A 26519-nucleotide genomic window follows, 5' to 3' on the forward strand; every position below is an offset into this window, starting at 1 on the left:
CTAAATGACTAAAAGAGAACAAGAGACTTGTACGCTATTGAGTAAAAATGAAGGACAACCCAGGGAGGGGAGACCTGGAGCCCCACCTCTCGATTTGCTGTGACTGTGTTGCTATCGAAGTGACGGAACCCCTCTTTATCAACACTTGGCTTTATCAGCACTTGGCTGACTTCTGTCTAATCTGGCTGTTCACGTTCCCGCCTGGCACTGTGCAGCGCCAGGCAGGTTCACTGTGACTCAGACTCCTGCTAGCACAGATGTCCTCTCTGTCCTTCCTCTCCTTAGTTGCTCTTCCTCCCTTCACATGCAAAAATCCCACTCTCCTGCTCAACATGCACTCAAGCAATGTGGTGGTGATACGATTCTTCCCAGTGTCCTGTAGTTTCAAAAACAGAGAACCTGAGACCTATCAAACTGCAAGTGTCTTTGACATTAAGTAACCTGGTGGTTTCCTTCCAAATGTCCTCCCTCCACTCTTTCCCCCACCCCCAAGCAAGGGAAACTTCTTTTTAAGAAGGTAAATACAGAACTTTTTCTCTGGTTGAAAGGGGAAATAAGAAGTCCTGTCTGTCTATCCCGTCCCCAGCACGACCTCCTGTCCTGCCTAGGGCAACTTGAAAACCACTGCCCGTCTGAACCATTCTAACGCTTTCTGCTTCATAGGTGAGAAAACAGAGAATAAGTGACTAAGTGACTAAGCTGACTAAGTCCCGTCACAAGGCTGGTTCCGCGGAGGAGCTGCTAGGGCTTTCTGTATACACCATGCTACCTGCTTTGGGACACCCTAGATTTCACAGCAGGGAAAACATCTAGCCGACTAGCCATTCTGGAAAGTTACCCCTTCTTGAGAAGTGGTCACTTTGACTTTTTTCTCCATCTTTTTTATTACCTCTAAGCATGCAAGTCCAGGTCATAAAGCCAGGCACTGTAAAAAAGCATGGACTTTCGAGTCAGGCTAAGGTCATCTGCTTTGTTTAACGTGATTGTATGCTAATTACTTAAAATTGATCAGCATCAATTTTCTCCACTATAAAACGATAATAAATAATATCTAGTGCAGCGTGTTATCACAAAGATTAAATGAAATCATGTAAGTCAAGTACCTAGCACAATGCTTGACAAATAACAAGTACTCAGTAAGTAAATAAAGATTATCTAATTCTAATCATCTTCCTTCTGCTAAACAGCCTATTATTAAAGTGGTTTATCTCTGATAGTTTATTTGGTAAAACTCTTCTTTCCATTATAGGGAAGCCAGAAAAACTCACATGCCTTACAAAATTGCCCAGTTGGGGCCTTCACGCTTATTTCCCTGTATTTATCCATGTCTTATGTGAACATGTGTGATTTCTGTGTGTTCTTCCCTTAGAGGGGGACCTATATGAGCGCTTTGGGACAAAGATGTTATGTCCTTCTTTGGGTTCCCCTTTGCAAACCAATTGTCCACTTACACCACCCAGGTTTTTCCTGAAGTGGGCTGTAGAAAACCCATGTGATGCCAAGTTCTAGGCTGGATTGTCCCAACTCTGGCCACTGCAGTGCCCTCTACTAGTCTCAAAAGTCAGTCAAACCACTGCCCTGCCTTCCTTTAAGTCAGTGATTCTCAATCCCTGACCTGGGCAGCTTTAAAAACACAAAATATCCAGGCACAGTGGCTCACGCCTATAATCCTAGCACTCTGGGAGGCCGAGGCAGGAGGATTGCTTGAGGTCAGGAGTTCGAGACCAGCCTGAGCAAGAGTGAGACCCCTGTCTGTACTAAAAATAGAAAAATTAGCTGGCTTCATGGTATGCGCCTGTAGTCCCAGCTACTCAGGAGGCTGAGGCAGGAGGATCGCTTGAGCCCAGGAGTTTGAGGTTGCTGTGAGCTAGGCTGATGCCATGGCACTTTAGCCTGGGCGACAGAGCAAGACTCTGTCTCAAAAAAAAAAAAAAAAAAAAATACAAACAGGCCAGTGCCTGGGCCTCATGCTTAGTAACTCTGTCTTAATTGGTGTGGGGGGTACCCAGACATCAGGAGTTTTGAAAGCTCCCTCAAGTGAATCAACATGAAGCCTGGTTTGCAGGATGCTGCTGAAAGTTCCCCTCTACCAAGGGGACTGATCTTGGATAAACCACCTTCCTGCCCCTGAGGCTTTCTGAGGTGGGGTAGGAAATGCATGGGGGTGTTTGGTAAAAGCTTTTTCCACGCCTAAGAGACCCCTCTAGCTGAGAAGACTCTGGGAGGGATGTAAAGTGTTGCTCCAGTTGAGCAATTAAATAAGCTACCTGTCAACATGGCAAGCAGCACTGCATCACCTGTAGGGGGTGCTAGAGAGGCCAAGCATTTATCTACCTGGCTTAGGTAAGGCAGGGAGAATGACAACAGAGTCAGTCATTGGACAGTCGAAGAAAAGGACGCTAAGAATATTTTCTAAATGTTAGCAGTGGTGATCTCAGGGTGGTGGTATTAAGGGTGGCTTTCTCCCTATTCAAAAAACATTGCCTGAGCTCCTCTTCTGCTTTAAGACCTGTGTATAGTTTTGTTGGCACAGAAATACTAAGACATAGATAGGTCCTATCCTCAGGATTTATAAAACATTATCTGAATTTTGGGTGGTTTGTTTTCTTTCTTTTCTTACCTGGGCTTTCCACATATTCATCAGTCAGCATGTTTCAGTTTTGTAATAATTTTTTTTTAAAGGAATAGAAGGCATAATCAGACCTGTTAGACTGGAAGTTATTCAAGGACAGGAACTATTTGTTATTTACCTTTGTATCTCAGGGTACTGGCCCAGGGTCTGCCACTTAATAGGTATTTAATACATGTTGGTGAATGAATATGTGACCTTTGACCTCATTTCAGTTCTCCCAAGAATTTAGGACTGCTTCATAAATCAAATCTCAATATAGGACCAAGAGATCTATAAAATAATTAGTTCTGGGTATATGACTAATAATATTCAACTAGAGCCCGTTTGCAAACACAGATGGAATACAAACTTTTGGGGAACTGATTTTAAAATAATACAATCCTTAGCCTCTGAGAGCGGAGGTGCTTAGTAGCATGCTGCGCAGAAGAGTGTAAACTTCGGGAGCAGACAGAGCATGTAGTGTCCAGACACGCTCTCTTTCCTTGGACAACATTCTTAGGCAACTCCGGCCTCAGTTTTATCTGTAAATTGGGGATAATGATGTCCACCTAGAAGAGCTGTTTGACGTAAGGGCTCAATTTATTTGATGAAGATTCACTGAGCTGACCCTTGGTGGTGATGACTGGGCAGGGAGCGGGGCAGACATGCTCACTCCCTCAGTGGGCCAACAGACTAGTGGGGAAGACAGAATTCAATGACATCTGCATTTGGCGCAGTGCCTGACAAATGTTAATGACCAGCCTCTAATAAAACATGGGGCACTACACTCTCCCATCCCACGCCCGTTCAATCAGGATGCTAGGGTAGAAACACCTGGAGAATGCTGCCAACTTTGTTCAATGGCATATGTTTCCCATCAGGATGGGGATCCACAAGGGAGCAAGGCATTGAGTCCATGCCAGGAGTCTCACAGAAGAGGCTAATGACAAAATGGAAGAGACAAGTCGCAGGCTCACACGTTACAGACCTTTAAGTAGGGCTTCATAAACCTGCACTGGGGCAGTACTTTTATAAGAAAACACCCCAAACTGCTACTTAGAGAACTTCTGGCCTTATTCTTTTTTCTCGTCACATAACCCCAACTGTGTTAAGTATATTATTAAACACATGCACTGTTGAAAGAGCAAATATTCCTAATGTGGGTGTAAACTTTAGCAGGGACGTTGGAAACAAAGGTTGCCAAAAGGGCGTAAGTGCTGCTTCACCACCTGGAAGGGACTCGTGCAAGTCAGCAGTCTTCATTTCTCTGCCTCTCGGCTGGCCCAGGTGAGGACAGCCCAGCTCGGCACAAGGTGTTGCTGATAATGGTAAGAATCACTGATCTGTGTAGCATTATATAGTTGGCATAAACTACTCACAAACTCCTTCTTTTGCTCCTCCAAAACCCTGGAGGAAGTGCAGAGCAGTTATTTATCCCCATTCCCTCGATGAGATAGGGGAGCGAAGCGTTGAGATCGTAGAGTGACAGAGGACTGGATCTGAAAGCTCTTGAATTTTAGTCCAGTGCTCTTCCCAGCACAGCATCCAGTGCAGTGGAGGGTCTCGGCCGAGCCACAGGCCTACCTGCTCAGCTCTGCTCCTTCCCATCTCTACCCATCCTCCTCTTGAAAATGCTCCATCAAGGACCAAGAGCCTGGGCAAGATCCACACTAATGTCTTTTCTAACTCTGACTCTGGATTACGTCCATAGAAGATTCCTCCCTCATTTTTCCTGCTTCTACTTTGATGCAAATCGGAGTATGGACTGGAAGAGGATCATGACACCCTTCTCACACAGTAGTCCAATTACCTATGTATTTGTCTGTGGCTCCCTGTGGACTACATGAGGACAAGGACCATGTTGTTTTGTTCACTGTTATTCTCTTTAAGCTTAGCACATACCTGGCACAAATATGCTCCATTGATATTTGTCAAATCAATGAAAATTTAAAGTGGTGGGATGCTAATTTGGGAGAAGAGGGCTGAGAAAATGTCTCGCCATAAACTTGGAATATTTTCCCAGTTACACTGGTTGGGAATGTGCCTGCTCAGGAATCTCAGGGGTCAGTCAATGTCTGAGATTTAGCCAGTAGTGAGCTTCCGCCTCTGCACTCTCCTAGAGGCGAGTACCTCTGTGGCTGTGACCAGGAGCTGCTGTGTGTCTGAACATCTGACCTGCAGTGTATTTGCCCTACCAGACTTGTGAACCCTTGGGAGATAGCAACACTTTCCCATGTTTTATGCACCCTCAGTCACAAGTTTAACATAGCATCTCGCACATGGCAGAGGATCAAATATTTATTGAATCCAATTAACTGAGGTTGTGCAACTAGGAGACTAGAATTTAGATCCTCTGATCACCTCGTCTGGCGATCATTGTTGGTGCGTGCAGGGACCTGCGGTATTGGCCTGGAACTGGAGGGGTTAATCATAAGCTGCACATGTTTCCTGAAACCTAGTGTTTCCCTTCCTTGGAAACAGGTTGGGAGTCAATGTGGAGTGGGAGACGGGAAGGAGAGCGGTGGCATCTGAAGCAGAGGTGGCGGTGGGGGAAGGTGACGCTGTTCATGTGAAATGCACATGTTCTGCCTCTGGGAGACGACACAAGAAAATGCTGGGCCAAGTCCAAGAGGACGATGCTGGTATGGACAGCGTGGGAAAGAACTGCTTAGGAATCTGGTTTTGTTTGACCACCAGAGGGCGGCAGGCGGTAGTGCTGCCTCTCAGATGGGAAACAAGAACCACCACAATGTGGTCCATCAGCAACTTGGTTTCTTCTGGAGAGAAATCCAATTGTTCTCTTGATTTTTCTTCAAAACGGGAAGGCAGTGAAGGAAGAATAAAGAGTTACAGGTAAAATCACCCAGCGCTGAGTGACATGAGCTGAGCTTTGAGGAAATCTCGGGTCTGTTTTTCTTGCCAGTCAATGCCCAAGATTGACTCTAAGACTTAAGAGTGAAGGTGAAATTCTGTCTAGAAAACCAGTTAGTTGTCAACTGACTCCAGAAAAAAAATACCCCTACCCCATTTTTTTTCCAAATTCCTCATCACCAATCACAAAACATAGTTCAGAGCTACATATTGAAAATCCTGAAGGAATAAAAATGGTCAAAAGAAACTCAAACCAAATGTCCTAAAGCCAACTCGGAGATACCTTGAGTGAACCAAAATTTCTATATTCTGCTCCTTCTTTCCGTTCCCTGCCTGCTTGTTTCATGTGAATCTGTGTTCAGAGCAGGAAGACAAGGGGTTTTAGATGAGGAGATGTGGCAATAAAATAGATATAAGAAAAATAATTTCTAAGAATTTAGGTATGATTTCTGGTTTGGAGGTTTAAAGCATTTATGTTTTCAATCTGGTCTAACCAGACATGATTTTCTAAATTTTTAAAAAATATTGCTACCTCTACTCATTTCTAAAGGAACATAAAACAAGCTGTAATAAAAACATATAAATGCAACACAATCCCAAACAGCAATAGAATTGTCTCTTTCAACTTGTTCCTTATTCCTCAAGTATTTTCATTATAATTCAGTTAAGAATTTTTTTCAACTATGATTTTTTTCTTTGACCCAATTATAATGGAAATATGTTTTAAAATTTCCCAATGTATGAGATTTCTAAAAATTATCTTTTTGTTGATTTCTAATGGAATTGCATTGTGGTTGGGTCTATATGACATTGGTTCCTTGGTTTTTGTTGGTATTCATTTTATAAGTGGTCTATGGTTAATTTTATTAAAAAGTTCCATGTGTTTTTGAGAAAAATGTATAATCACTAATTGTTAGGTATAGATCTCTGTATATGTCCATGTGTCAAGCACATTGTTTATGGGTTTTTCTAGTCCAAATCCCTCTCTCTTACCCCTCAGTATTTTGGATAGAGAACATTTAGGGTCCTCAAAAATTAAAAGGGTGAAAGTATGACTTTTAACTCAATAATGAAAAAAATCTGTCACCTATTTCACAAGATAGTTGATGGAAAAGACCCCAAAAGGGGGTTCATTGCTGTGTATGCATTGGTCTCCAGGCGCTCTCAGCAGCCTAGAAGTCAGTTAGGAAGAAACTGGGGGTGCAGTTTCTTCTGCAGATGGTGCTGTGGTGGTGTTACAGCTTCCTTTTTATGAATCACATTTTCAGCCTGGCCATTGAGACCTTGACTTTGGGTAGAGTCCTTATGGATGAGTGTTCTGGGGTGCCATCCCTTAATGATTTGGCCCCAGTTATACCTCAACCCCCCAAACTTGTTTTACTGGGCGAAACAACCTCCTAGAGTTTTTGGAGCCACAATGGGTTAAAATTTGCTCAGAGGATGTGGGAGAGTGGAAGGCCGGGCTCCTTTGAGTCCCCATGTGGGGATGGCCATGGCCTGACGCCCTTCCCTGTGGCCTCCTGTGCTAACTCAGCTGCTTTTACTCCTGCCTCTCCCCTGCTCCCCGCAGCCTTTCACTAGCTCTCATCTCTCTCCCCTGTCAGAGTCTCGGTATTTTTTAACTTCCAGCAGGCCTGCCTGACCCCACCACTATTTACCTAGGTGCCAGTTACTTTCCTAAAGCACAGATCATACTGACTCTGCTTAAAAACCTACTGTTCTCACCTTCCTAGCAAGTCCCTCCAGGCCCTTGCAGTCTGGTCTCAACCCATCTGCCAGGCTCATCTCCCACAACTCTCCCCACATCCCTACCCTCAGGGACCCAGACCATGTACCTTCTCAAAATGTGTTAGGAGCCTCCACACCTCAGGGCCTTTGCCCATGCTCTTTCCTTACTCTTTCCCCATCTCCAAGACTTCATATCCTGTTAGTCCATCCAACCACATACACTGCCATCATGTGAATCAATGACTACACTCATGGGCTTCCAGGGAGACAGGCTGCCTAAGAATATACAACCTTGAGAAACTCACCTCACTGTGCTCCAGTTTTCTTATCTGTAAAATGGGAATAATGATAATAGTAGTGATGTCATGATGCTGTTGGAGCTCAGCACAGAGCCAATTACATAAGAAAGACAGCTACATAGTAGCTACTACTGTTGTGAGCTCAGTGCCTAAGTGGGTGCATAAATATCCACTGAATGAATGAATGGCTCTAGGCAGAATTAATCAGTCCCTCTCCATGGCTCTATTAGAGCAAGTTTTAAATCTGCTATGCAACACAGGCATTTAATCATGCCTGCCTCCCTCCACTGCACGGTTAAGCATGGGACCCAATCTGACATAATGTGTTGGCCCTCCATAATACTGCAATGCCTTGTGTTAATCAAATTATGCTAGATTGAACTGACTAGGGGACTCACACTGGGTGAGCCTGAGGTGAACCTTGACAGCACAGGGGTGGAGGAGAGGGACAGTGGCCTTTGCTCCTCCAACAGCAGGCTCTGAGAGCCAGTTCTGCCGGGTCAGTGGCACCTTGCAGTCTCATTAGTGTACAGCATAAACTCAATGGGTTAGGCCTCCAGATTAGGGTGAGGGTGCCACAGGACATGCATGACCGAGGGTGTGCTGAGTGACTGCGTTGGCCTGACAAGCCAATTCAGACGTTTCCAACCCATGCAATTGGACTTCCTTTCTCGGCAGCTGTGGCCGGGCTCCTGAGTCACTGGGAAATGACATGGGTGAGTCAAGTCATTATCCCAACAGTCAAGGGATTAAAAAGTTGTTGATGAAGAAATTCTCCTCCTATAAGAAGTGCATCAAGGGAGGGCCTGAGCCTTAGCAAGCAGACTTCCTCTGTATCACACTAAGTTTGGCCTCTCAAAGCACCAAGGTTGTATGACCTTGGCTTCCGTGAAGCTGCTTCCTCTTGGAGGGTAAGAAACCCCACCCGACTTAATTCACAGGATGGTTGTGAGGAACAAAAAGCATAATAGCAGTGAATATGCAGTGGAAGATCTCATAATTCTCCCAGGAGAGGGAAGTACCAGCTAAGCCCAGCTCCCTTCTCTCAGTGGCGGAATATAAATCAGTCGCATGGGGAGTCAGAACAAAGCTAGGCAGGAGGAGAGAGTCTCCAAGCCAAACCCATCAGATATATTACAAAGAAAATATTTTGTAAAAATAAAATGAGAGGAATGTGATGCTTCACTTTTGTTTCCTCCAAAGAGTTCTTTTCATAAAAAAATTTTTTATAAAATGCAGAAAAAGGAATCAGTGGAAACATACTGGCGATGCCAGGAGGTTGATCACCTGACCCGAGGTGTGAAACTTCCCTTCCATTTGTCTGGCCAGGTCACTGTGAAGCTCTGAATCTGGGATCGGGAGGCCAGAGCAGCTGAGGGCCAGCAGGCAGGCTCTTTGGATTTGAAGACGTGGGAGCTGGGTTGGTGAATTGTGGGTTTGGAACAAGAAAGAAGGGCCAGCTCTGGCCACTCAAACCCTTCCCAGAGCCAGGGGTAGATACTCCAGCTGAGTTCCCGGAGGAAATCTGCCCAGGCCATTCCTGCCATATCACCTGAAAAGCGAGTTTTCGGACAAGGCACGCAATCTTCCACGTCCTCGTCTGCCAGGGTCTCATCGTTTTCTGAGTTGGAAGTGCTGGAGGGCACAGTTCCTTGATCGCACACCTTAGATCTGCACCGTGCTCAAAGCGATGCACGTCACCATATAAACACCCATATACTCGGAGCTGGCAACTGTCCAGAAACCCGCGTCTCAGAAAGGCTAACTGGCCCAAGGCCACGCAGCCAACAGTATCTGGACTGGCATCCAGGTTTTCTGACTCCTGTTCTGGTGTTCCCTCCATGTGCTACTGCCTGTGTGTGATTTTTGCTTAAATCATACTTCAGCCTTGGAAAGCCAAGATGGGCAGCAATGATATTCCTCTTTATTGAGCCGGAAAACTGAATAACACATTTATACAGAAAAATTGGCACTAGAAGATAGATCTTCTCATCTGCTAGGATCTGCATTTTAGATTAAGACCAATGCAGAGATGGGGTGCTCCAAGTTGCCTCAGCACACTAGGGAGCAACGGCCAGCGGAAACCAGAAACTGCCTCAGGGCACTTTCTAGTTTTTGAACATAAAAGTACAACTTCCTGTGCCTCAGTTTCCTCTGTTAGAAGTGAAGGGGCTGGCGAGTGGAGGGGAATTATGGAGTTGTCATTTAGTCGGCACAGTAAAGAGTTTCTGTTTGGGATGATGAAAAATTTCTGGAAATGGGCAGTGGTGATGGTTGCACAACACTGTGAAAGTACTTTCTGCCACTGAATCACATACCGAAAAATGGCTAAAGTGGTAAATTTTACATCATGTATATTTTACTACAATAAAAAAATAAATGAAAGGGATGAGGTTAACTAAAGGTTTCCAAGGTTCTGTTGACTCTGAAAGTCTGTAATTCTTACTCTAATTGGACATTTCCTCCAAAATTAGCCTGACCTTTCTGAGTGCTTTCTCTCCGTCATCTTTCAGGCTCTCTCCCGCAAGATCCCAACCCTGTTCCCAACTTCCTGAGCTAAGTATCTGGCAGCTGGCGTGTGACCGGGGGTAACGTCTGCACTTAGCCTGTGTCGTGGATGAAGTGGGAGCATGTTGAATGGCTGGAGCAGAGATGGAGCCTTTTTGGGATTATGACAACTTCTTACTCTGATGGATTGATCTACTCTGCCACAAGAGTGGTATTGAGCTTTTTTTTCAGTTAACATGCACATAATTAACTAATTGGGCTTAATGGAAAAGCTGAGCTGAGAATACTTTATCTTTGGAGACAAAGACCCAAGTCTGAGAGGCTGGTTCAGGTCTTTCAATCCCCTTGTGTGAGGTAGAGAGGTGGCAATGCTGGGGATGGGGGCAGATGCAAAAATGCAAGCTCTGACAGTCCTTAGACAACTTTTCAGAGGTGGGAGCCTGCCTAACGTAGGTCCTAAGGAAAATCCAGCACAGCCCAGAAAGGATCCAGACTTCTTAGGGATGGACGCTGGCTAAAAGTGAGCAGATGCTGATGCTGGACACTTGAGCCCCGGCTCCAGCCTGGGATGTCAGTGCAGACACTGGGGCAGGGGCAGGACTGAGGAAGCTGGCAGGTGGCTGTGTGATTCTCAGCCCAGTAAAAGGCAATCAGCAGTCTCCGCTGTACTGAAAAATTGAATATTAACTTGTTCCCAAGGCACCCTAGTGTTTGATTTTCAGCTTGATTTGGCTCTTCCTCCATGTAGAAACATTTCTCTCACATATAATGGACCCCCTTTTCACTCCCACCCCCAAAGTTATCAGTACAAGGTAAGGTAAATCAGTAAAATGAACTATGGACAGACACTCTTGGGCCTTTTAGAACAGTTCTCCAAGAGGTGTGGTCACAGATCGGCAGGAGGCTGAGCCATGAAGGGATGGCATCCACCTAGAGCCAACCGTGCAGTGCCTGGTGGCATGGGTTGTGCTGCTAGGAGTGGGCAGTGGGGGTTGTACTTGAGAATATTTGCAAGCACGGGAAGGAAAAGGATGTAAACATTAGAGCAAAATTGCCTCCCTTTACATAATTGGATGTTCTTGGAAAATCTTGTAAATCAGATTCCTAGGATTCATGTTGCTTTGTTTTCCTCTTAATTAGCTTTCAAAGATGTGCCTGTGTATCTCCCAATACACCGTGGTGGAACATGTGCCAGCCCTGAGCATAGCAAGCAGCCAGTGTGTAAGTAAAGACCCCAGGAAACTGCCCCTGAAAGGAACCTTCCAGTCCACCAACTGAGAAAAAGTAATGTCATTTCTGTGGAGGCAGGAGGCAAGAGCCTATACACAGCTAGCACTGGGATCAACATGCTGGCATCAGGTCAACGGCAGTCAGTCAGCAGGGCAGGATTTAGCATGTGGAGACTGAGCACGGAGCAAACACACAGGGCGCGCAGTGCCAGGATGTCAGCTGGTGCCAGCACAGGCTTCGGCTCATGAAGAGCACAGAACACGCTCTCAGAAGGACAACACACCTATTGCAGCACCAAATTCAGAAGACAAGGGGGCCAGGCTAGGTCCAGAAATGATGCCTCAAATGATCAACCATGCAGCAGGAGGCCTTCAAGAGGTGGCCACCCACCTGTATTTCAAGTTGAGTCTTTGAGGTTAGCTCTCTTTGGTACTCACTCCTGGCCATTTTCTTGTGCAATATACGTTGCAATAAGGTTCTACTTAAATATCCCTTGAGAAAATTCTCAACTCATGTTGAACAGGTTGACTTTCTACATCTTATTTGTTATTTGTGTCTGAAAATACTAGCGGTGCCAACATGCCTGCTTTCCCTCTGCACCTGCTCGTACACTCAGAATCAGTTTCAAGCTGGCAATGCAGCTTGAATGCAGCTTCAGAGAGTCATGGAAGCTTAGAAAGGTCCATATGGAATATACCATGGCTGCATGTGTATCTACTGTTGGAAACCTGGATTAACCAGAATATTTGCAGCTTCCAGCCACATGCCCCCTTAAGGGTTCCAGTTAATTGAAATTTCTACATAAAGGAAACTTTGTGCCTCAACTACTGTATTTGAAAACTTTTTTGACATACATCAACATAATTTTTGGCTTTCCTCTGTTCAGCATGAACATCCTAATGTCTTGGCTTATGCACCTCTTAGCACCTCCCAGGGACCCATCCCATTCAGCCAATGCAAAGGACGAAAAGCCTTTGATAAATAAGAACCTTAAAAATGTGTTCAATTCACAAAGCAGGGCTAACAGATGTGTGTGCGTGCGCACGCGCGTGTGTGTGCTTTTTCTTATCTTAATGCACAATGGCGCATCCAATCATACCAGTTAACTCTCAGTGTGTACTGCTGACCTGGTCCCACATACGTCTGTGCCTACTTCTTCATTTCCAGAGTGGGAAAGTCACTCTTCTTCCCCAGTCCATGAGAGCCAGACAAGGTCCCAAACCACCTTCTGGAACACAGATACCTGGTTTTTCCCGTCTCTGTCTGGCCTTCCTCTACTTGCAACTGACATTTATAATACGTGCCAGCAACACTTTGGTCTGGAGATACTGGTGCCACCTGGCATCTACAAGCGGACAGGTGTGGGCTCCACGGGAGCAGGTGCCTATCCTATGAAATGCAAGGAAAGCAGAGCCCCACCTTTTCCCTGGCTTCCTAGTTCTCTAAGACATTCAGGCTACAAATGCCACATCCACTTCCTTCCTCAGTGGAGCACTGTATGGACCCACGTCTGCAGATGCAGCTCTGTGGCAATACCCACACCCACAGGGGACTATTTCATCCTGGCAGAACTCCCATTTGCAACCACTTGCCTCTGCTCTATTCAACCCAGTTGGCTTCTTCCACAGCTGACTTACCCGTTCTCAGGCCTCATGGTCTCCTGTGGCTTTTGTGGTAGTTGTCCTAATATGGTGGTGGACTTTGGGATTAGGTCAAATTAGAATAAAAGTCCATCTAATTAAGTGAAAGGTTTAGGGCTATATAAAGAAAAAGATTTTTTTAAAAATTCTCTATTTTGTATTCAGAAGAAACCACTAAACTTTTATCTGAGGATAGAGGCATAGATTTGGAGAAAAACATTACAATTTACTCTAAGGATAAAGTGGCAAGGAAAGCCAGTTCCATGTTTACTCTAATTGTCTTGGATTTACTAATTTATGATGGCTGTCACTCAGTGGCAAACCACGTAAGAGTCATGTTTCTGTGACCCAACAGACTAGGAGTTGGGAGTGGAATGGATGTTCTTGTTGGTAGAGGCACTGGTTCTACTACCACATCCCCATAAACCTGGAGGATGAGAAAGGTCCCCTGTGTGGTGTTTCAGTCTCACCGTCTCTAGAGAGGCCCCTGCCACAGCTCCAGGATGGAGGCTGTCCCAGGGCTTCTTTCCTTTGCACAGTGGGCACAGCCACTGCCCAGCAGCCCGGGACTGGGTGAGGTGGGCTCTGGACTTGCTCCACTTGGACCTCATTTGCTCTTAACCAGCTATGCATAGTGACCAGGTGGCAGGTCACCCACAAAACCATACTTAACTCATTGTCTTGCTGGAGCATTGAAGGAGGAATAGATCACAGTACAACATGAAGAGCAGAAAGGGGGAAAGAAAAAGAGGAAGGAGGGGAAAACAAAACAGGGAGAAACTAAACACCAAAGGAGTTCTTGTCACTCAGCTGGGACCCAACCACTATGCATAGTGCTGTTTTATGAAAAAGTGTGTTCTAGGTTTCAAATAATGAAATTGGATATTTTCTACATAAAGCCAAACCTGCCAAAGGAGAAAATATTATGTAAGCATTCAAGAGAGCTACAAGTTTTTGTTTTTAAGAGGATATCTAGGTAGTTTTCTACCAAAATCAAGCTGAATTAAGTTTTTTCTTTTAAATGTCAGATGGGTAATGTGCCAACATTGTAATAAGATTTGAAGGAGGCCCATCTCAACACATGCCTGTGAAAACCCAATCATCATGTTTATGAACTACAAAAGGATCAGTTTTTGTTTTGTCTCTTTTTTAGTTGGGATGGGACACCCAGAGATGCCCCAACATCACTATTATTCCTTGAAGGGCTGGTCACTTTAGCAAGGTCACTGTTACAGAACACATGAAAAAAAGCAATCATTGTAGGAAATAGGACAATAGCTGCTTCTACCTCCATGCTAGTATTAGGGTCAAGATCATCACACTCTGACTCCTCGGAACTGTTCGTCTCCTTGATTGGCAGCATGAGGAAGGGGGAAGAAAGAGAACACAGTTAGAACACAAGTAGCTTTTGCTAGAGAGAGAGAGAGAGAGAGAGAGAACTTCAGAGAAGCATGGGTGATGGGAAATTGGGCAGAGAAAGAACCAGGTGCGTTCGAGGTGGGGGTGTGAATCACCAGGGGCAGCAGCATGCTCTTTTCGGGGAGAGGAGGCTGGGTTGTGTACGACTGCTTGTCTCACAGGAAACAGCAATGGAAGCAACCAATGAAGCATGAGTGCTGTAGAATTTAAACTGTTGTCTTCTGTGAGGCTGGACTTCCTAGATGAGAGTGAAGGAGAGCATACAATTTCTTTTCCCCAAAAAGGACGTCAGAAAGGATTTTAATTGTTCTTACTTTGCCCAGGAAGGAAAACAAAGTGACAGGTAATCACATTATAACACAATTAAATAATTTGTGTTGTACGCCCATCATCCAGAGGCAGATCTTTTCAGAGGGCCCAATTAAAGGAAGCAGATGATACTGATTTAAGGGGAAAAAGGGCTCTGCCAAGCTTAGAATTAGTGAGTTCAACGCAGTAGACAGATTGTTACAAAGAAATAACACAGATTCACCAATGTGCCTCCCCACCGTGCCTGAGCATAGGGGGAGGCCAGTTAAATGGCCTAGAATTGATGTCGTCTGAACTCTGGGGAAAAGAAATGAAACTTTACTAAGGACACAGTGGCCCTTAAATTCCAAACCTCAGCCTTCACAGGGTTGGGGGTTTGGAAGGTATCCCTAGTCCCTTTAACCTGCATGTATTCTCAAACCTAGGATACTCAATGGGCAGCTTTGAGAAATTTAACATGAATCGAGCATCTTGCATTTCTAAGAGAATAATGCTGCAGATAATTTTGCTATAAAACATCTGCACAGTATAAAGAGAAAGGTATAAAAGAAAAAAAAAAGAGGTACTTACTTGAATTGAAGTTGCCAGGAGAAATAAAAAATAAAAAATAAATTGATCTTGCATGCAAAATCCTGCTAAGCTACTTCCCCTCTTGTTCCCGTACTGGGGGGAAAAATCCCCTTCCACCCAAATTGCCTTGTGAGAATGCTGCAGGGTGGGGGTGGATGAGAGGGGGGGACACAGCTCCAGAATACCTTACTCACTTTAACAGAGACTTTGTTGCCCAGAATATCCTTGGGTTTACGAGACCCTGTGGCTTCATTTTTACCCGTGCTCTCCACTTCCGCCCGCTTTCTCATGCGTAGAGTATGCCATGAACATGACTTCCTGTTGTACCAAAAAACGCACCAATCAAAATGGCAGGTCAGGGCAGAGTGAGGTGGTGCGCGGGCTCACCACCCTTGGGCGAGCCAGCAGGTGAGGTGCTCCATCAAGCCCAGGCTTCAGAGGCCCCGAACCTGCACGCCAGCTCCTGGTACCCGACAGCTGACCGCACCTCCAACTGGAAGTGAGCGAGGATGAACTCTGACCCCTCCTGGTACATGTGCAAAGTTGACTGCAGCATTTGAAGAAAATAGGAGTGCTAGGTTACCAGACCCTACCAAGGAAGGCTTTATACCATATTGATGATGCCTTATAGGACTGAAGGATCCCCCTTGTGAAGGGCATGGCGGGCAGGGGAGGAATGGGGGCTGGGACTAGGAAAGACAAGGGAAGTATATTCTGTAGTGCATACACTACTGGCACTTTCCCAGGACCAGACAGAAAGACCCAAAAGATGATTTTGAGGTTTCCATTTCATTATTTGTTTTTGGGCACAGCCACTCCCAAATTTCAGGGAAGAGATAGGATTTTCCAGAGCATTCAACTTAATAAACAGTTGGGCACCACTCATTTATCTGGATATTTTAGGGCAAAGCGTTTCTCAGTCTATGTTCTCCACATCACTGCTTGTGAACACGGTTCTCTCTGTCAATCACTAAGAGGTCCTACAGTTTCTCTGTGTGTGCTTCCAGGGAGGGGACAGTAGCAATGACCTTTCATTTATCCTGACTTCTTTCTTCCCAAACGGGTTTGGGAGCTAAGCTACTTCTTCATAGGCCTGTAAAGAGAAGCCCAGAGCAGAGCTCTTAAGTTCTACAAATATTAGGACTCAAAGACAAAGATATCAAAAGCCAAGTCATAAACAGCATCAGTGACCCTGAGCAGGTATCATCTATCTCAGGTGTGGTCACAGAACTTGGATGAAGTTCTAATCATTGTCTGGAATAAATAAGACTTAGCTTCCCTCAAGTGTCTCCTTGTCAAATATAGTCCTATGCAGACAGAGCTCTATGAAAACAGCCTTCATTAAGGGAGAGAGGCAAAGGAGATCTAGGAGGAAGGAAGATACTCAAGATATATATTAATAGCATTTCCTCCACAACATCCAAGCTATTAGGCCATTAAGTATGAAATGTCTGATTCTGAATCAAAAGTTTAGTTTATTATATCTCAAACAAGAAGCAGTACAATTAATCAAAGTATGCATCTAAGCTATTTACAAAGTTTTGCCATCTTAATGGTAGCTTCCTTATGCCAGCAGCCAAGAAGCCTGGAGAGCGAGTGGCCATGAAATCATGAAAGGCATTTTTCACAGCTTGTTGAGAACTGAATAATTTTCCTTGTAAGAAGTGGTTCAAAGTCTGGAGGAAGTTGTAGTCAGTTGGTGCAAGGTCTGGTGAATACAGTGGATGATAGAGAGTTTCCAAGTCCAGTTGCTGTAGTTTGAGTAGCATTGTTCGTGTGACATGTGGTCCAGCGTTGTCTTGCAAGAGGATTGGCCTGTCTCTATTGACTAATCTTGGCTGCTTAATCGCAAGCATCCTCATCATTTCATCCAATTGGTTGCAGTACACATCTGCTGTAATCTATTGATCAGGTTTCATGAAGCTGTAGTGGATAATACCAGTGCTGGACAACCAAACAGACATCATTAGCTTTTTTTGATATTTGGTTTTGGACTGTGTATTGGCACTTCATCTTTATCCAACCATTGTGCTGAATGCTTGTGATTGTCAAAAAGAATCCATTTTTCATCACACGTACAACACAGTGTAGAAATGGTTTGCCTTTATGTCATGACAGCAAAGAAAAGTGAGCTTCGGGACAATTTCTCTTCTGATGCTCATTTAATCCATGTGGTACCCGTCTATCCAGCTTCTTTACCTTGCTGATTTGTTTTAAATGGTCCAATATTGTTGGAATAGTAACATCAAACCTTGCTGTTAATTCACGTGTAGGTTGAGATGGATTCGCATCTACTACAGCTTTCAGCTCATCATTATCCACCTTGGTCTCAGGTCGCCTACTTGGCTCATTTTCAAGATTAAAATCACCAGAATGGAACTTCTCAAACCATTGATGTACTGTGCATTCATTAGCCACATCCTTCCCAAACACTTCGTTGATATTTTGAGCTGTCTGTGGGGCATGAGTTCCATGATGGAACTCATATTTGAAAATACCATGTATTTTTGACTTATAAGTTGCTCTAAAAAATTTGAAAGATAATCACAAGCCAAATGTGCATTTGAAATACTAAGGATGTACCTTCACAATAAAAATAGAACAAAAAGTGTCCAAGTGAAATGTCAGAGATACCAACCATCAAACTTGGTACTTAAGGAAATCGGACATTTCATACTTAATAACCTTACTGCATCAGGCCTTTAAGGACACCCTGAGGAAGGTGTTCCAAAAATACTTATTGCCTAACACACAGGCTCAGTGATTAACCTTCTGAGTAGGAAAAAGCAATCACAGTTAAGTTCTTTAATCTTTTGGGAAAGTGGGCTATTTCAAAAAACCAGACCTCCTCTCACACCTCCTAACTAGGCAGGCTCTCTACAATCTCCAGTGCACCAGCACCTCGCTGCGACCATTGTATCCAAGCGAGAACCAGCCCTGGAGGCTAACCTTAGATGATATTACCCTGCTGACTTCAGACTTTCATATCTTTACTCCCAATTCCATGATTCTGGATCCTTCTGAGAACATCTCGAATCACAGAGGTCCCTGCAGGAAGGGGTGTGTGTGTGTGTGTGTGTGTGTGTGTGTGTGTGTGTGTGTGTGTGTGTGTGTGTGTGTGTGTGTGTGTGTGTGGTGTGTGTGTGTGTGTGTGTGTGTGTGTGGTGTGTGTGTGTGTGTGTGTGTGTGTGTGTGTGTGTGTGTGTGTGTCTCCACGTTGGCGTATGTTCCTATGTTTGTTACAACTCTCTGGGTTAATGTTAAAAATAACGTTCAGAAGGAAGACTGAGAGCAGTAAAAGTGTCAGGACAGGCTCAGTTTCATATTCTTCTTCCCAGCAGAACTTGCCATCATGGTTTGGGGAGCTTCCATCTCTGGTCGCAAGCCCAGGGACTGATGTGGACACAGGGTTTCAGTGACGTTTATCCTGTAGGCATCACAATGAACTCTGACCCCTGTGGTCAGAGCAGGCCCTGGGGAGGGTGCGGTGAGTGTCCTTCACTGTTAAATACTGGCAATCACTTTTAGTCAATTGTTCCCTTCCACCCCCACAACCCTTGTGCAAGAACAGCTGATAAGGAACCAGAATGACCAATTTGTATTTCAATCTGTTCTCTTTCACCCAGCCTGACACCCTTCCTACCTTCCCTCTCGTGGAAGATATGAGTAAGTGACCAACAGAACCAAAGGAGGGGAGGAAGAAGTACTTAATACCTGGATATTTAGAGCATAAAACATTAAGAGCCAGCTCTGCAAGGCCCTTGATTAATAAGAACTTTAGTGCTTTGAGGGCCTTTATCCCCAAGGCGTCCTAAAAGGCACCCAAAACTAGTGTCCTTAGAATAAAATGAATTGGGCCTGTTGCGCCTTAGGGCCAGTACTGATTCCTGGCTGAGCCAGCGGTCATCTAGCGAGGCCAGGGTGGTGTCAGTAGCTGCCATCCCCCGCCCCCAACCTAGAGGCCCACAGCAGTGCAGTTCTGCCAGTGCTGCTGCTCAGACAGCTCCTGCGACACCCTTGGATGACCACGTGGCCCATGGATGCCAGCCAACACTGCCATCTACTCTAGTCGTTCATTTATGTCAGCTCCTCAAGGTTGCCCAGCTGCTGAGAACCCGCGAGCCAGCACCCAATCTGCACCACTGCTCATCTCAGAGGTTAGGGGAGACCAACAGGGGCTGGTTAGAGGGGAAGGCTGGGGTGGAGCTTTAGCGACAAAGGCATTTTTTTGTGTAGGAAAAAACTGCCAACGCATTCAACCGACTCCTAAAATACATAAAAGAAAAAAAAAAAAAGAATTGTTTGCACATGTGAAAGTCCAAGAATAGTGAAATGGAGGAAAAAGGGTCAACTAGTCTTTAACCTCATTAAAACATGCTCCTGGTGAAAATTTATTTTACATATTTAAAATAGTACATGTAAAATTATTAGTTACATTACAGGTACAATGATGAGCACGGTGACTCTCCATGATATTGCACAACCTGACTTCATCCATACGGGTTTCTTTAAATAGTGCAAAATACTTTGTACAGGAATGTGTTCGGAAGGGTCTTCACAACCAAAATAAGGAAAAGAAATATCTTACAAATTACCATGAACATATATTAAAGTGACAAGAGGGTGGGGCAAATAAAAAAAAAAGTTACAATCTGTACAGAGGAATTGCCACAGACAACCAAAAAGTTCCCTCTCTCCTGGGAGAAGCAGCAGGCCTCCGACCTTTACAGGTCTGGCATTTGTGCTAAGGTAATTTTTTGGTGTCAATCAAAAAATATATATATATCTATATCAGTAACTTAATACAATATAAATAGAAGTCCAGTCCAGTGAGTCCTGTGGTGGGTCAAATGTAGCAACGGAAGTCATGCTTTTTGTCACCTAGGGTTTCAGTAGGGTTCTTTTCTTAACGAGTGGGGGGGGGGGAAGAGGGAAAAAAATAAGCAGAAAATTATAAACGAAAAGGAACGAAAAACCACTGCCACCACCACCACCAAAAAACCCGGAACAATCCAGCCTGGATGCCCCATGCTGCGTGTGGCTCCAGCACTCAGACATTGGTTCCAGTGGCACTGTTGAGAATAAGCAGCAGGAATTCCCTACCGTGTGTTTGCATTTTTTTGTTCTTTTGTTTTGAATTTTTTTAATCCACATACTCCTCTCCCAGGGAAGCCAACGAGGCACTTACTTGATGCTCCCGTCACTATTTTCTGCTGCTGCCGTGGCTTTGGTGAGGGGCGCCAGGATGCTGCCCGGGACCCAGCCCTCGGCTGCGGGGGAATGGTCGCTGGCAGGCTGGTACACCAGGCACATGTTCTGCTGGTTGACGGCGAGGACCTGGACCACCTCACCTTGGCTCACACAGATTTCATTCTCCTTCAGTGCATAGTAATCTTTGATCACAGCCATGGACGAGGTCCCATTGCAGCCTCCCAGGTCATTCAGCTAGGAGACAAGGGTGAGAGGGACACAAACACAAGGAGACTGGTTCACAAGGGCTTGCTCTGCACCCTACTGCATGGTTAACACATTAACTGCCATGTGAGTTGTATTGAACTCATGCTAGTTTGGAGCCCGGGGCCTACAGTTGGTTCGTGAAAATCTTACTTGTTGACATTTTCATTGTTACAATTAATATTGACAATTTAATTGCATATAACTCATGCACAGAAAATAAAACATTACAAATTTTTCATTAAATTAGAAAGGATCATTTTGTTTTATAAGTTTTTATTCTATTTTTGTAATAAAACACTGTGGCCCCAAGAAAAAATTTTTTTCTAGTGTGGCAGTCAATGTGTTAAAGGCCAGATCTCGCCCTAGCAGGGTAAATAGCAGGCAGAATACTCTCTTGACTAATGATATTATATTCATAAATGTGCTCTGAGAGTGTACTTTTTATAGCAATGTTTCACACAATATTTTAATTAAGGGGGAATAGGTAGAAACAGTGCCCAGCCCCAGCTCAGGTAAAGGTGTATAAACACACCTCTAACTGGAAGCCCCTTCCCTAGCATGCAGAATTCTTGCCAGCAGCATCCTCTGACAAATGGAAGGAAGAACTTGGCACTGGCACAGGGATACGTAGCACCTGGGTAGAGTAAGGTTAGGGCAAGGGTCCTAATCCTTCAATGGAAAGAATCCAGACCCTTTGATATTAATTTTCTTTTTTTTTTTTTTTGAGACAGAGTCTCGCTCTGTTGCCCGGCTAGAGTGAGTGCCGTGGCGTCAGCCTAGCTCACAGCAACCTCAAACTTCTGGACTTAATCGATCCTACTGCCTCAGCCTCCCGAGTAGCTGGGAATACAGGCATGCGCCACCATGCCCAGCTGATGTTTTCTATATATATTTTTAGTTGGCCAGATAATTTCTTTCTATTTTTAGTAGAGATGGGGTCTCGCTCTTGCTCAGGCTGGTCTCGAACTCCTGACCTTGAGCGATCCACCCACCTCGGCCTCCCAGAGTGCTAGGATTACAGGCGTGAGCCACCGCGCCGGCCTTCTTTTCTTTTTGGTCTTACTCTATATTCTGATCCTCCTTGAAACAGGAGTAAGAATGACACCTCTGCTCAACTCAAAGACAAGGCCATGATCTACATTTACCCAACTCCCTGCAGGAACAGAAATCCTATAGTCCCCTCCCCTACTCATTAATACGAGAGGTGCTGCCTACATGACCTTTTCATGTGAGTCTACAGCAGTGAAGCTGCTTTAAGACAGACCTGTGACTCCCAAGGAGGCCTGGCTGCCTCACAGAGCACGGGAGAGCCAGAAATTCAGCGTATGGGACATAATGCCACAGTGACTGCCACTAACTCATAATGGCAGAGCTTTTTGGTTTTTATTTTCAATTATTATGGGTACATAATAGTTGTATATACTTATAGAGCACATGTGATATTTTGATACAGGCATAATTGGATTATATGATTTTTTTCTATTAAGTTGTCGGACCTCCTTATATAGTCTAGTTATTAATCCCTTGTCAGATGGGTAGTTTGCAAATATTTCTCCCATTCTGTGGGTTGCCTCTTCCCTTTGCTGATTGTTTCCTTTGCTGTGTGGAGGGTTTTTAGCTTGATGTGATCCCATTTGTCCAATTTTGCTTTGGCTGCCTACTACTTCTGGGGTATTACTCAAGAAGTGGACAGGAGGTTTTTAGGATAGAAAATAATTTCCAGGTGAAGTGATGAAATAGGTTGTTATAGTTACTCTCATACAGAATTAATTATTACTGCTTAATAATTATTAACATTAATAATTATTTTTCAACAAAATCAATATCAACTAATAATTTGGGGAAAAAGAATAAAACTATAAAATTGGAACGTGTAGCTAAAAAATGTAGGTGTTCTTATTTATAGACCCAGTGAGTTCTAGAGGAAACTGAGGCCTAATGAGATTAATTAACTTGCTAAGGTTCTATAGCAAGTGAGTTGCAGAATTTGGAATAGAAACTAGGTTGCCTGGTTCCTAATCTAGCAATTTTCCCATTTCTCTCTTGCTCTTGCCACCTTGTAGGGTCAAAACAGCTGTGTAGACTAGGTCTATGGTTAAGTCTACAACTCTCCCCATAGTGATGTTTGGGAGATATATACATATATTTATTTATTTCCTCAGTAGTGATGTTTGGAGTGTGTGTATTTATTTTTTGAGACAGAATCTTGCTCTGTCACCTGGGTTAGAGTGCTGTGGCATTAGCCTAGCTCACAGCAACCTCAAACTCCTGGGCTCAAGTGATCCTCCCACTTTGGCCTCCCTGAGTGCTAGGGTTACAGGGGTGAGCCACTACGCCCAGCCAGGTGATGTTTGAATTGTGGATTATTTATGATAAACATTTAATCCAAGGCTGGCTTCCCCCACTCACATACTGATGATCAATTTCCCCTTGCCACATCAGCACAAGGATAGTGAAGAACTGTGAACTCCCTTTAATAGGTGCTCAAGGCAGATCATCATTAGAAAGAGCGATCTCTTTTTAAGATGTCATAAAATAGAGCTGTGACTTTTAGATGATCAGTACCACAACTATTTTATTTGGTATAAATCTCTTGTTTTCATGATTGTCATCACAATAATACCTTATATTTGTATAGAGTTTCTGTAGATAATAGCTTCTTAACACAGAATGTCTGACGGGTCTAACTGAATTTATAGGGAAAAAGAGAAATAACTGAGACTAGACTGTATTTTGTGGGCTGTTCCTGCTGCATACAATAACCAGCATAAAAAGATGGTACTCCCTAAAGTAACCTCTGAGGCTGTGCCCTCACAGTGGCAAGGTGGGAGTAATGAGTCATCACTTACCTTGCTGGCTTCGAACTTGTCCCCAGGCTGGTGGTAGTCAAACCCGGGACTGCCATTGGAGGTAGATATCTTCAGGGGTGGCAGAGGCGGGTTATAGGTGGAGCCCTTTGGGGGCTTCTCAGAGCCCACGGGGACAGAGGAGTAGGGCCTGGGGCTGGCTTGGGGAACCCTTGCAGGTTGAGACCTCATCACGGCTGTGCTTCTTTCTTTGCGCTGATACTCAATGGGCGACTGCAGAGCTGCAGGATGAGAGCAGGTGGTCACTCTAAGCTTTGGGAATTTGGGAATCCCACAAGGGTGTGGAGGCCAGTTAGCTACAAGGCTTTGTGCTAGGCATAATGTGGATACAGGAAGAAAATATGACCCTTGCTTTTATGGAAATGTGAGAACTAAGACAGCTACCTAAATAATGAAAATACAAAACCTAAAGGTACCATCTGGGACTTGCAAAGTGCCATGTAAAAGGAGGAAAGAAGGCTCTGTAGTATGCGTGGACGTCTATGTGTGTGTGTGGTGGTAATAAAGAGCTTCTGAAGAGGGCTGGCTCTCAGACTCTGACGTTCAGGAGGCAAGCGTGTGAAGTGTGTTTGGGAAACAGGAAGCAGTCAGATTACCTGGAGCCTAGGGCCACGGGTCTCCCAGGAGGAAGAGGAAACGCGACGGGTAAGGGAGGTTGAAGGTGACACGGCATGAAAGATCTCAAAAGCCAGGCCCATGAGTCTGGACTTAATTCTGAAGGTCATGAAAAGTGACTGGATTAAATGAACTTCAAAGTTTTAAATTCAGATTCTATCATCAGAGGCACATTTGGGGAATATTAACCTTGTATTTAGGAGGAGGGACTGGAGAGGAAGAGACAAAAGGCTTGTCTAATTCAGAAGCGATCAGACAGTAATAAGCTAGGGGCAAAGGGTCTAAGGAGGGCAGGGCTGGGGGGATGCAGAATGCACACAGGTGGGGATGAGAGGACAGCCTGGACGGGAAGAGCAGTTTAGAGACGGGAAGATGGTAGTCAATGGAACTCAGAAGACAGGGGAACAAGCTGATTTGAAGGGAAAGACATAAGCTTTGTTTCACAGAGTTTAAGGTAACAAAGTTCCAGGGTCTGAATACTAAAGAGGTACGGCCAGGCAAACGTCATCCAGGTCAAATCCTTTAAGAATGACTTCAAGGGTTGGCCTGATTATGTCATTTTTAACAGTATTTACTGTAACAACTATTAATACTTAAGTGGGTTAACAGCTGGGGCCCAGCTGTAAGGCTATTTCTACAGCCATAGGTAGGTACTTCAATAGAACTCAACACAGGGTCACATTTCCTTTCTATTTGGGGTCTCAGGAGAGAAGGATTGGCTCTGAGATGCCTGCACACATCTCTGTAAGTAAAAGCCTGGCCCTGGTCCATCATCACATCCTTGTCTCTTGAGCGTGTCAAAGTATATAACGGGCCTGCCAGAGCTCAGTCTCCCTCCCTGGGGAGCATTCTGCAGGCATTAAATATTTAGATAATGATAACCTAGTTCAGCGATACAATCGGCCCTCCGTATCCATGGGCTCTGCATCTGTGAATTCAACCAACTGCAGGTTGAAAATATTTGGGAAAACACAAAAAAGGATGGCTGTGTTTGTAACATGTACAGATTTTTTTCGTGTCATTATTCCCTAAACAATATAGTGTAACAACTGTTTATATAACATTTACACTGTGTTAGGTAGTACAAATAATCTAGAGATGATCTGAAGTATACAGGAGGATGTACATAGGTTATATATAAACACTACGCCATTTCTCATCAGGGACTTGAGCATCCATGGATTTTGGTATTCACGGGGGGTCCTGGAACCAATCCCCTGTGGACACTGAGGGATGTCTGTATCTCCATAATTTCACTATAATTAGGAGGAGGGTCTCTTGGAACCATGTAAAGGTCTAAATCATTGATCATGCCTAAAAGAATGCAGTTCCAAGTTTTAAGCACATAGCAGACTTCTCAAGTAGGCCTTGTCAAACTGACTTCATGGTTTAATACCCATCATATGAAACTAGGCTATTACCTGATTATATACAATAACTATACTAAAGCATTTGAAAAAGTATGGCTTTTAAAATATTTTTAAATTTTTTTTTTTAAATTTTTTGCGGAGATGAGGTCTTGCTATTGCCCAGGCTGGTCTTGAACCCCTGGGCTCTGGCAATCCTCTCGCCTCAGCCTCCCAAAGAGCTAGGATTACAGGCATGAGCCACCACGACCGGCCGTGCCTTCTAAGCTACACAGAGGCTGGGCACAGATCTCAGCACAGGCGTGAAGAGGTGGAATACCCAAAGGCAGCACGCTGCGTGTACGTGTGTGAGTGTGTGCACATACAGGCACATGTGCTTGCTGAGTCTCCAGGTTTATTTCGTTACTGGTTACATTTTGCCTTCAACTCAAGCTCCATTTCTGCTCAAGAGACTTCTGAGCTCCCCAGCTCTGCACTAGTTTAAAACCATACACTCCTTTCACGTGCCAAGCTCAATGTGAAGAAAATCCCAGCAGAGGAAACAATAAAGAAATGCAAACAAGGTAGCAACTCCACTTCACTCTAGTCCACTTCACCCCTGAGGGGACTCCTGCAGGAACCAGAGAGAGCTATGTTCTCTTTGTAATCACCAATGGGTCTGGGAAGCTGCGAGCTATTACTGCAATTTAGAGTGAGCTGAGGCCTCTCATTTAAAAGGGGTAAGGTTTGCTAGCAAAGTGGCTTATCCAGGCTCTCACACTGTTGGGAACAGAGTTATCTAGAGGTAACTGCCGAGCTCCTAGTTATCTCTAGATAACAGTAGAGAACGTGTGAGAATACCAGCCAAAGCAGCCACCAAGTGGGAAAACGTGTGTCTTTGATAGCCCACCCCTAAGACACAGAGAATGTGCCCATCTCAGACTTTTGCCTTAATTAGTACCAGCTGGTAGTGGTGGCCACAAGGCATACAGCCTATGTCCTGTAAGAGAAATCCCTTCTATTGGAAAGATGGCGCTTCTTTCATATAC

At 44.5% G+C, this 26519-nt stretch overlaps 1 protein-coding gene and 1 non-coding gene across 5 annotated transcripts in view; both read right to left on the reverse strand.

Moving 5' to 3' along the window:
• LOC123630464 (kalirin-like) overlaps positions 1-26519 on the reverse strand; it is a 115005-nt gene that overhangs the window by 20732 nt on the left and 67754 nt on the right. For 3 of the 4 annotated variants that reach the window (XM_045540111.1, XM_045540110.1, XM_045540113.1), the window contains 2 exons: positions 23492-23730; positions 19550-20630 (listed from right to left, as the gene is read on the reverse strand). In XM_045540111.1, coding sequence (XP_045396067.1) covers positions 20370-20630; positions 23492-23730 — 500 coding nt within the window. In that variant the 3' untranslated portion in view covers positions 19550-20369. Of the gene's footprint in view, positions 1-14175; positions 14236-15379; positions 15504-19549; positions 20631-23491; positions 23731-26519 lie in introns of those variants that run through there. The other variant, XM_045540112.1, reaches the window with a different exon arrangement.
• On the reverse strand, positions 13910-14014 carry LOC123630933. Its single transcript, XR_006732863.1, has one exon. It is a non-coding gene; the product is annotated as a small nucleolar RNA U13 (small nucleolar RNA).

The sequence above is a fragment of the Lemur catta genome, chromosome 1 (genome assembly GCF_020740605.2).
Source record: "Lemur catta isolate mLemCat1 chromosome 1, mLemCat1.pri, whole genome shotgun sequence".
Taxonomy (NCBI): Eukaryota; Metazoa; Chordata; class Mammalia; order Primates; family Lemuridae; genus Lemur; species Lemur catta.